Here is an 11,869-nt window from a genome sequence, read left to right as displayed (position 1 = left end):
AGGTGGCTACAGTGTATAAAACAGAAACCAAACAAAACTCACTGTTGATTGAAATTCAGATCTGGATCCTATAGCACAGAGAAGCATTGCTCCTTAGGGTTTCAGAAACAGTTACTTCTTTACTGGAACAGACAACGTCATCTTTCTCCCATAGAGTAGCTGGAAGTTTTAAATAACTGACCTTGCAGTTAGCAGCCCAACATCTCTTCCCTCACTATGCTATCAGTGTGCAGCCCACACCATATATGTTACTAAACTATATTATCTGCAAAGGTTTGGTCATCAGTAAGCCATTAGTAGTTACATTTGGGGGGAATCAAATGTTGTACATGGGCTTTTTGCTGGGGCATGAGAGCAGACCATGCCCCTAAGTCCCAGATTGTTGCAGGATCCAATATATTCTTTATTTTATGCTCCTGACAGAAATGGCATGGGAGAGTTAGAAGTCTGTTTGAGCCATTTTCTAAAGTCACCAACACCATGCTGCTTTGCTTCTCATAACATGTCTCCACAGGTCATTAATGTGTTGACAAGCAGAAATTTTTGTATGATGTATTTATTTACCCTTATCAATAAGATGCGTGTGCCTCGTGGGTAGTATCCTCTTAGAGGCTTATAAAGCGATTGATAGGAACAGGCATGCATATGGAGGACCAATCTGTCCATGGGTCATGAATAGGTATTCTCCCCATGCCAACCAGTAACGAACGAACAAGAAGATACAATTGAAAAACACACTTGAACATGTATTACATAAAATAATTTACTTCTCATTCAGAATAACCTCCCCATTCCCGAGTGAAACAGCCATCTGTGAGTACAGGTACAATGTGAAAGTCGTGACAGTTGTAAGAGGACCAGGCCCAAAGAGTGACCTGTTTTACATTCTGCAGTCAACGAGAGACAGGAGTGTGGGCTATGTCTATAGCAAAGACTTCTAGGGACATTGGGAGCAGGATTTCCAGAAAAATAGAAAGGTACAATTGAGAGAACCTGTACCTTTAAAATGGTGGCCTTTGACACACACACACACGCTAGTGTCTTCGTTTTGCACTCCAGATATTGACTTCAAAGCCACTAAGGTGCTAAGCTCGTAGCTTATACTTGAGAAACTGGTGCAAGTGTGTGTGTAGGTCTGTGTACATGCTTCCAAAGGCAGTCGTTTTAGAAGAATGAGAAAAAATTACTTCCTGGCCATTCATTAAAAATCCAGGTGACATCTTGCACCTCCATTTATAAAACAACACAATGATAAAAATATTATACAACACATCATAAATAACACAAATGAGAAAATTTCAAGTGTCGCCAGCCTTGAAAAGTTCCAAGCAGTAGTTCTGACCGTAGCTCCCTCCCACATGCTCTCACTTTAATCTCGGGGTCCAGAAGGAAACGCCTTCAGTCTCTGTAAACCCTGAAGTTTGAAATGGAATGGTCAAGGTTCTGCCTCCAAAAAGAAAATGCACTCTAGCTTTTCAGTTTGTGAAAACATGTTTCCCCTTTGAAAATATAATCTCTCCCCAGCGGCTGGTTTCTAAGGGTAGACAAATAGCTGAGGGTCGTTATGAAAATAGAACTAAGAAAGCAATGAACTAAGGAACCTTATTTGAGGGCTAAAGTCCTCAGGAAAAGCCAAGTGAGGAGAGCACCTTGAGTAGGAGAAGCAAACGTAAATAGAAGATCGGAGTAGTAACTTCGAAATCCCATGCCCTTGCTCAGCCAGCATCACGGGCTAGCTAGAGCCTGCAGGGCCCTGGTTCCATTTCTTCATGAAGATCAAATATCTCATCCCCACAACTTCATACCAACCCCAGCTACTAGTCCTCATGAACTAAGCACCCAGGCAAAGGCAGTAAGGCCAACAGCTCCAGGACTCAAAAGTGCCGTCAGTGATAATACCAGTCTCGGGTCTGATGCTTTATGATATGCGCCCCTAGAATACTGCTCAACTTGGAAGCTGTCAGTAGTTACATTAAGTGTAAAGGACGTGGGTGCCTCTCCAGCAAGACACACAGAGTTTTACAGAATTGACTTTCCACAAGTCAGCATTCCTTTCTTGGTCTGCCTGGTGGTGAATTCAGGTTGCCCTGTTCCATTGCAAATGAAGGATCAGGGATCAGAACATGCATGTGAGGATGTGCATACACTATGGTTATGAGCACCTAGGGTCTTTCCCATCTTGCAGAAGTCTACACGCACATAGATATACACATAGATCGACCTCATATGAAGCTTACAGAAAGTGCTCGCTAACAGAATACAAGTGCATACGTCTGGGTGTCACGTGAAGTGTACCAACAGACCACCCTGAGGTCACGCTGTTGGAGCAGAGCCCTCCCAGTGATCTTTGAAAAGTCAGACCTACAAGGCCAATATTTGGAAACTTGCTCAAATGGCACCCTAAAAAAATTGGGGGAAATTGGACTGGAATGTGGTCCTGTCCCAGTGAACACCAAAACATCACAATGGAATCTAGTTTCTACATGACAGCGGCTCGCACATGCCGGGCAGCATGGAGACTAGGCTACAACATGGTTAAAGCATTGGTGCTTAATACAGATCAATATTTGGCCTCGGTTTTCCAGAGGCAAGTCTTGGTATTTCAGCCATCCACCTCCCAGGGGGATTAGGCACACTGGGGGACCAGGGAAGCACAGTCTGCTGATCTTGGGGCGCCTTTCTGCTTCTCTGACCCACAGCTGGAAGGGTTGATCAAATCAAGATAGAACCGGGACTTGAGGAAGCGGCGGTATGAATCCTTCTCCATCAAGTTGAAGATCTTCTTCTGAGCCTCATCAAAGCAGGTTATTGTAGGCGCCAGCATGTTCCGACTCGTCTCCTCCCTAGTGCAAGCATCCAGGTTCACCTGAAGGACAAAGGCCATTTACACAACTCATCCTGCTGAGCCGTGAGGCTTCATGCTTCCTACTGGGCAACGACTGGCCAACCAACCCTCTGCTCCAGAGAAGGGAAAACCTGCATTCAGAACTTCCCCCTGGCCCATATGAAAGAGGAGTAAGTAGCTCAGTATTTTCTGTTCTCGCTCACAAACTGGGAAGGGTCACCAAAAAATATTTCATCCAGCATGCTCATCTGGTCATCTAGACGAAATTACTTTTTCTTTACTGGTTCATTGGGAATGGTCTAGAGGACAACGGCCTGCTCCACTAGGAATCCCTTTTCTTTCGCAAGATCGAAAGACCCAATCCCATTGGTTACTGCTCATCGAAAGTTTAACTAAGGCCCAGGGAGTTCTCTGCCAGGAAACCCACCTCTTTGGTTGCCTGGACTGAGATGAACTCATTGTAGATCTTTTTGGCCTTGGGAGTAAGCTTGGCTGGTGATTTGATCTTCTTGTACTCCTCACAACTGATCCAGAAATCAATGTTCTCCTCACTGTATTCCGACTGCAAGAAAGCCTTGAAGGCTGTCAGTCCACCTGTGACATCGGAGAAGGAACGGAGTTGTCATCCCATTGACTCTAGCCTCTTTAATACGATGTTTCAGAAAAAAACTAAAGTGCTTGAGAAACTAAGACTTTCCCAGCTACTCTGGGGCCTATTGGGTTCAGGTGACCTGGATGTGCATCTGATATCTACCAGATCCCAACTCTACTTAGTAGTTCTTGCTCAAGATTGATGCATGTATATGTATGGATTGTGGTAAGAGTTGTATGATCCCCTAATAAAATGTAAAAAAATGATTAGGGCAAAGAATGTACAGATGTGCTTTATACAATTGATGTATGTATATGTATGGATTGAGATAAGAGTTGTATGAGCCCCTAATAAAATGTTTTTAAAAAAAGATAAGCCTCTTTCAAGAAGTGATGAACACTTTTAATAAAAAAGTGTTCTGCTACTGAAATGCCTATAAAGCTTCCAATTATAGTGGGCTTGAGAGAGAGAGAGACATTGACGTTGACTCTGTGAGAAGATTTCAATATCTATATATTTCTTCTCTTTTTATGTGGCAAGAGAGAGTTTCCTACATGGTCCCTATGTCAGCCTTCCCATGGTATATGACAAAGCTCTAAAACAGTGATTCTCAACCTTCCTAATGCCGCAACCCTTTCATACAGTTAGTTCCTCATGTTGTGGTGACCCACCAACCATAACATTATTGTCATTGCTACTTCATAACTGTAATTTTGCTACTGTTATGAATCAGGTGACCCCTGTAAAGGGGTTGTTTGACCCCCAAAGGGGTCGAGACCCCCTTTGAGAACCACTGCTAAAGCATAGCGAAATAAATGCACACCTGAGTCTATAGTCAGAAGGAACACAGGTCTTTCTGCAGTTATTGTTTTAGGGCCAGCATAGAATGAAAGGTTTTGTCCTACCCTGAATGCCCTTGTCTTAACCTTGACAGTGAGGATGTAGTAGGGTGGGGTGGGGGAGCAGTGGGAAGCTATCAGACTTACATTCGTGGCTAATCAGATTTTCCAAGGATTCAGCCCATTTCTTGAGTTCTTCTTGGCTCACCCTAGAGGTATTAAAAAAAAATAACTTGAAGGTCATGATAAAAATTAGAAGACATGAACAATCCTAAATATAGAGAGCAATTTTATTTTCCTTCTTATGCGCACTTTTATAGAACAGGGTGCCCTTTGCACTAAATATATGGGAATGTCTCATTCATTCTAATGTTCATGAGAATGGAGGTCACCTTGGCCTTGATCTGACTTAACTAGGGGTTAACAGCCTTTCCTCCTCTTGAATAGCTCCACCATGATCATACTGCTAACATCCAAGGGTTTCTCTCTTACCTTTGGCAAATGACAACTTTGTCCTTCTTGTGGGCAGAATTGTGTTCACAGGAATCAGACTTCTGCAGTAGGAAACCTAGTCGGTGCTTCATATCTTTTGCACTGCACAGAAGAAGAAGAATGAAAATTTATTATGCTTAGCCCACTCTCTTGAAAAGCAGCCCCAGTGACAGAGGTTGAGGAGTACGCGACTGAAATGTACTAATGGACTGGTAGTTGGAACGAGCTCTCAGGAATCTGGGGCGCCATTTCTGCTTCTGCCTACGACTTACAACAAGACCTAGAGGCCAGAGTCACCGTCAGGGCTGTTTGCCAGTAAACTGGGATTCTGACTTCAGTAGGTCCCCAGCGCTCAGCTGAAGGCCCATCCTTTCCCTACTGAAACACATCACTATGTTTAGTAGAAATGCATTGTGGATACAAATGTTCCTCGGATAATCCTTTAGAACTGGGAAGCGAACCCTAACTGCAAAACTTGGTACCATCTTTCTGTACGCCACCTCCTGGTGAGTGGTTGCTACTTCCCCCTGCCTCACTGTTAGCAGGGAAGGCGTGAGTGCCCCCTGAGAAGTCTGTTCTGTTCCATTCATGAATGTGATCGGCCGAGTCATGCCACAAGGTATGCCTGAATGGACTGCCGAGTATACAGAACCAGCAAGAAGTGGGAAAGGGAAGCAGGGTAAATGGAAGCATGTGCTAGTTTGCAGGTCTCAAAGAGCTAAACCTTGACTTTCTCCAGGGAGTCTTCTGCCGCTGCATTGGTTTATAACCATCTAGACGGTAAAGGATATTTAGTCTCAAGGATAGTTGAGGCTTAAAAACAATGAAGGGCCAGCAAGGGTCCTCCTTGAAGCTGGGGATTGTGTCAGTAGAGCAGAGGGCCCCGTGTTTACTAGGTCACTAGAGTAGAGCAGGGCTCCTGACATTCTCTAAAAGGGCTTGTTCACAAGATTTTAGCTCAACTTTCCCATTTTATGAATTATCCTTTTGCTCACATCTCTTCTATCGTAAAAGTCTCCGCCCCTCCCAGTCACTGCAGTATTTTAAAAAGAAAACAGAAAGATCCCATTTTATAAGGAATGAATGCCCAGCTAGTTTCACTTGGTGGGTGGAAAACAAAGCCACAAAGATAAAAACTCCACTGGTGAGTGGTGACTGATAAACTCGGGCTTATTTCTGTGAGCTTGCCTGACAAGTCTGAAGTCCATTATGTTCTCACTGTCGCTTCAACCGGAGTTTATCTTGCTCACAGGACTGTATTTTTCCTTTGATTTCCTGGCTAGTGACTGGCGGTGGATTTTGCATTTCCCTTACTAATAGCCCTGGTGGTGAGGCAGTTACACAGTCTGCTAACTGAAAGGTGTGCAGTTCAAGCCACCAGCCTTCTCCATGTCATGGTAAAAAGTTACAGTCTCAGAAGCCCACAGGAGCAATTGTACCCTGTCCGACAGGGTCTCTCTGAGTTGAAATCAACTCGATAGCAGTGAGCTTTAGGTTCTCAGTAACCACACAGTAGAATCCTAGCAGTTCACCTGACCCTAAGGTGATAATCTAAGTACATTGTGATCCCGCTGAAAAAGAAATCACTTCAGATTTCCAAATGCCTGGCTCTTTCAGAGAACTAGTTATTTACCAGTGCTGGGTTATTTCTTGAAGAGTTGGAAATGTGCTTAATACATTCGCCACTTTCCTTTTATAACACAGTACAACCGTAGACACTGAAATGAAAGTGGTCTCAGAGGTCACTGGTGTCAAGGAAACTGGGTTTGGACCTTGCTCAGCTGCCTACCACCTACTGACCTTGAGAAGCCCATGCACGTCTGCAGCTTCAGGTGGTACCCCTGGGACAGGTGTGGACTAGACGGGTTACATTTCAGTAGTGACCAACGCAAAGGTCCGTTCCCCTGGCTGCGGTTCACCCCTCAAGGACAGAGCTGCAGCCCCGTCTTTTGACTGTCTCCTAAGATGCATGTCGGAACATCACTCTCTCCTGACCCTCCTGGCCTTTTGTCTAAACAATCTCATCTGTGAATGAACGGAATCTCTGGGTAGTTTGCTCCCTTCGATTCAGGCAATCAATGGTGGTGCTCAGGGGTCTTGATTTCACAGCTCCTCCCTGTCAGCTCCTCCGGCTTCATTTTAAAGAAGACACAATACTTTCCTAATCCTGACTGCCAGACTACTTAGAAAATACACTTCTTAGTCATGCTCAAAAGACTGCTCTATGAGAAATTTTCCAAATTGGAATTTAAGATGATCTCTATTGGCAGAAGACAGGCAAGGGGATGCATTATTTCAGAATATTCAGAACAGTTTCCTTTTATACCGTTAACTTCAAAATTCAGTAGTATAATATGCACTGGATTTTTTTTCTAAGTAATGTATCTATTTTTGCATTTGTAAAAAGCCACATATCAATACATCTTAAGGAGGATTGCTGTTATTATTGTTTTTTAACCAAAGAAAGTACATTGAAAGATAAAAAGGCATAACATCTTAAGAATAAGCTCTTCTACAGAATCCTTCATTGATTTTTCTGGGATCCATATCACCTGCCAAGCACATAGCCTTTTCAAGGACAACAAAGGGGTCCAGGGGAAAGAAGGACAATTTTGAGACCCTTTTCTTCTTGTAACATTTATGTAGAAGAACATAGACTGAAAGACACCCCAGCACCACCAAAACAGCACCGCCTCTCTGGTGATGCACACACACCTCCCAATGGGGCACTTTCCTGGAGCGTTACCAGATTCTTACACCCTGGGGAATCCCACAGACTCAAATCCATCTACCCCCGTCATGCTCAACTGATGAGTTACTGGTGGAGATCTCGCCCTCTCTCCTAGTCCCAGAGCCTCCTATCACTCGTGAATTGAGAGCTAGTTTAATTAGAGGACTTGGCTTAAGAATTAGAATAGCCCTCAAAGTTGAGGTGCTGTCAAACAACGATATAGGCTCTGGAATTTGGGGAGAACTCCTCTAGCCAAGTGTGGAAGGAACCTAGAACGTAGATGCTCCCCTTAGACCATTGCTTTAACCCCAATGAACTGGGCGAATGTACAAGGTGGGCAAATAACGGCAAACTCTATGCAAAAGTTTAAACAGTGTAAATAGCTGGAAATAATCTTACCTCTTCAAGCAAGAAGCTGGCAGACCTGCAAGTCCTTTGCACATCTTGTTTTTTGTTAGATGTGAAGTCTTGAAGAGAATGCAGTAGGAGAAGCTGTGGCTTCCTTTCTGAGCAAGCCTTTCTCCTGGTGTGATGCTGTCAGGATGCTAGGCGCCTCTCCCTCCCGGGCTGCTTTTATAGCCCAGCTAGGACCGTCCAGCCAATCAGGTGGCAGCCCTGTAACACCAACTCCCGCTGCCCCTTCCAGTCCCGACAGAGAAAGAAAAACACTGACGCATTAGCAATGCAAAGTGAATACTGGGGAGAAACCCCTTTCACAAAATAGACTTACAGCAAATAAAAATGCACTCCGTGGCTCAATCTGTATCGGAAGTACTGAATCCCTAGGGCGGAGGGGGTGGGGTCGGGTGGGGGATGGTGAAGGGTTTCCATGCTGCAAAACACAGGGCTTATTCATTTGTCTGTCACCACGTCAAGGAAAGTTCCGTCTTGGTGGGGAAAGACAAGGTGCTGGGCAGAGTTCATGGGCTTTCTTTGGAGCTGATACCTAGCGCAGTTCCTCTTTGGATTAGACACCTCTGAGATCAGATCCTGCTCCCAGAAGGAAGCTAGCAGCATCCTCATCTCCAGGCGGAGATGTGCAGAAGTTGCGGTCTCGCTTGTGACAAGCAAGCAGGGGCTGTGAGAAGGGACCGCCAGATAGCAGAAGGAGAATTACTTTCCGGCATAGAAAAAAAGAAGTCTAGAGAAAATAGACTAACTCGCCCTGCCATCAGCCCGACTTTTCTAAAAATCCTACTGAGCAGAATTCAGCTAGCACTGACAGTCTCTCCTGATGAGACACGCCTGCCAGGTGAAATCCAGGACAGCGTCTTGAGGGCTGGAGGAGGAAGGAGCAGAACACAGAGAGATAAGCTTTTTTTTTTTTTAACTAGTTCATACCTTACGTGATTCTAGGTCTAATGCGACCGTTTAAAATGAAAGCGAGCGCATCTCCCCAGATTTTAGGTGAGTGTGGTCTTCAGTTTTTTCTCCAGGCTCTTCCAAATACCAGCACAGCTAGTATTTTGTAGTTGTTAAAAATATCACTTTTATTTATTTTTTAATCAGTTTATTGGGGGCTCAAACAACTCTTATCGTAATCCATACGTCCATCCATTGTGTCAAGCACTTTTGTACATTTGTTTGCCTCATCCTTCTTAAAACATTTGCTTTCTACTTGAGCCCTTGGAATCAGTGTGGGTCTCTGGGTTTTGACTATGAAAGGCAAAATGCTTGCATGATTCTCAGAAGTTTTCAGTCTATCGTATTGTGTGCAAAAAATACTAGCTGTCTCATCCTTGCTACACAGCTAGCATTTTTGCACATAATACAATAGACTGAAAACTTCTGAGAATCATGCAAGCATTCCACCTTTCAGAGTCCAAACCCAGTGACCCACACCTGTGATACGGAGTGATTGTTTTCATGAGGGCCAAGCTGTAAGTGGCAGGAAGAAATTGCTATGTCTGAATAGAACAGCTTTCATTTTAAAAGCAGATCAGTTGCTTCCCCTAAGATAGAGTGATGTGTCTGTAAAAAGCAGAGGTGGAAGGTGGAAAAGAGAGGGGTTCTTGTGATATGTACAAGTATCTCAAAAGATAGAAGGAGCTCGTCAGACACCTATGTTCCTCTGCCCCATTTGTACCTGTGAACACCCCATGCTGCCACCCCATCTCACCTTTAAAAGCATGGCATTGACAGAGAAGTGGAAAGAGGTAGAGAAACCAGTACCACCAGAAGATGCACTTAAATGACGGGGGGCAGCCCCTAGACATCTCCCATTAAGGCTGGGAAGCATTTATAAGACTCACTGCTGAGCAACTTCGCCTTGAAGTATAATATAGAGCATATAACATTTGTGTAATTGGCAGGCATCCTTGGTGATATTGTGGAAGGAAAAGCTATCACACCAGGATGGCAGACACAAGGAAATGAACCAGCTAGAATTGGCAGCAAAGGAGAGGCTAAATGGGAGAGAAGTTTACCAAAAATTAACCAACACCATCTGTACACAGTTGGGCACCCCAATGAGCTATCAGTCAAATAATGTGATATTTTTTTATTAAATAATTTTATTGGGGACTGTGTTAGTCTGGGTACTTTAGAGAAACAAATCCACAAAAACTCATGTATAAGAGAGAGTTTTATATAAAGGTTAAGTACACATCAAGAAAATATCCCAACCCAGTGCTGCCCAAGCCCACAAGTCCAACGTTAACCCATTAACCCATATGTCCAACAACAATCCACAAAGTCCTCCTCCATCTCACAAAACAAACACATTGATGCTGACTGTGGGAGGAAAGCCGAGTCAGTGTATGTGTAAACATCTCAGCACTGGCAGGGATCTCCACAGGGGTGCTCCAGCACCCAAGGCTGCATTGGGGTAGGTTCATGTGACGTCTCCTCAGGGATGTCTTGCAGGAAGTGAGCCTTGCCAGCTAAAGCGGGAAACTGGCTAAGGCAGCTGCACCCTGGTCTGGCCACCACAAAGCAAGAGACCCGAGAACTAGAAAGGCGAGGCTCACTGAGCCATTTATCCCTCTGCCCTTCAACTAATCCCACATGTGTTTATCGATCAGGTTGGCACAATAAACTAACTACCTCAGGGACTCTTACATCTCTTATCATTCTCCATACATTCACCCATTGGGTCAAGCACATTTGTACATATGTTGTCATCATCATTTTCAAAGCATTTTCTTTCTATTAGAGCTCTTGATATCAGCTCCTCATTTCCCCCTCCCTTCATCATGAACCTTGAAAAGTTATGGATTATTATTTTCATATATTATATCATCTTCTGTCACCCTTCACCCACTATTCTGTTAAATAATGTGATTTTAAGAATATGAAGGAAGGTTAAAAACCTTTTTCTGTCTGAAATTCTCTAACAAGAACAAAAGGAGGGCTACTTTACCATGAGTTGATATTAACAGTTCTAATAGATGAGCCAAATACGACTACAAAGTGACCTCATCGTCCAACACCTTCCTTTGACCAAAGAGGAAATAGAGGTCCAGATTAGGGAAGCGACTTGCCAAGGTCACAGCTTCTCACTGACAGAGTTGGGCCCAGACCACAAGTTCTTGACCTAGGTTACACATGGAATTTCCCTTATGTTCTATCACCCCACACAGTCATCCAATGAGGCAAATCTGTGTAAACAGAGGTGTTCCTGAACTGTGGTGTTATGCAAATATTGTTATTGCTAGATTATGCACAGTAGTTAATAAAATGTAATATTGCTTTTTTATAATTACTTCAAGGAGGACTCACACTGCCTAATTTTCTCTTGCTCCCTGGGACCAGGAGACATAACAGACCACACTGATCTGTTGTATTAAAAGGAGGTCCTTTTAATCTTTTCACAACGGAATTATTTTCTACTTAGAATGCTTTATAGATACCGAGTGTACCTGGATGGGGAAGGGCTCCTTTAGCCAAGATGGATGAGAAAGGCGAATAATACAAACAGCTGTGAAAAGAATAGCCCTTGTAGATGTAAGGGCAAACAAGACATTCCTCCTTATGTAAACTGGAAAAATAAAATGCAAATAGAAAGTTAGAGAATTTAGAATAAGGCCAGGTTCTTGAACGCCATGCAGAATATGGTATGGTCAAGAGTATAGATTGATGAGCGGGTTAAAAGAAGACAAAGAAGGAAAATGCGGTGTAGACACACAATGCAACACTCCAGGCCAAACAAACACACCTGTGGCCATCAAGTGACTCCAGCCCCTAGCAACCCGAGAGGACAGAGTCGCACAGACTGTCCCACAGGCTTCCAAGGCTATCGTTTTCAAGGGAGCTGACTGCTTCTGCCACAGAGAACTAGAGACCTTCCCATTAGCAGCCAAGCACTTAATCAGTATGTCACCAGGGTGTTTAGCCATAAAGAGAAATGAGGTCTCGCTACATGCCAAACA

The 11,869-nt window shown here is 43.9% G+C and overlaps 1 protein-coding gene across 1 annotated transcript; it reads right to left on the bottom strand.

Moving 5' to 3' along the window:
• Window positions 1-622: 622 nt before the first annotated feature.
• RGS4 (regulator of G protein signaling 4) lies at window positions 623-8,028 on the bottom strand. Its single transcript, XM_075540456.1, has 5 exons — window positions 7,899-8,028; window positions 4,769-4,870; window positions 4,424-4,485; window positions 3,273-3,439; window positions 623-2,866 (listed from the first exon to the last, which is right to left on the bottom strand). Exons 1-5 carry the CDS (start codon window positions 7,940-7,942, stop codon window positions 2,627-2,629), a joined length of 615 nt encoding a protein of 204 aa, XP_075396571.1. The 5' UTR covers window positions 7,943-8,028; the 3' UTR covers window positions 623-2,626.
• Window positions 8,029-11,869: the final 3,841 nt, after the last annotated feature.

The sequence above is a fragment of the Tenrec ecaudatus genome, chromosome 1 (assembly GCF_050624435.1).
Source record: "Tenrec ecaudatus isolate mTenEca1 chromosome 1, mTenEca1.hap1, whole genome shotgun sequence".
Classification (NCBI taxonomy): Eukaryota; Metazoa; Chordata; class Mammalia; order Afrosoricida; family Tenrecidae; genus Tenrec; species Tenrec ecaudatus.
The sequence above is the reverse complement of the archived record's forward strand: the minus strand, read 5'-3'. Positions and strand labels throughout refer to the sequence as shown.

Coding starts and splice junctions, on each gene's coding strand:
- RGS4 (XM_075540456.1), bottom strand. CDS start 7,942: ATGTGCAAAGGACTTGCAGGTCTGCCAGCTTCTTGCTTGAAGAG. Junction 3,440..4,423: donor AAATCTGATTAGCCACGAAT/GTAAGTCTGATA, acceptor CCGATGTCACAG/GTGGACTGACAGCCTTCAAG. Junction 2,867..3,272: donor CAGTCCAGGCAACCAAAGAG/GTGGGTTTCCTG, acceptor TTTGTCCTTCAG/GTGAACCTGGATGCTTGCAC.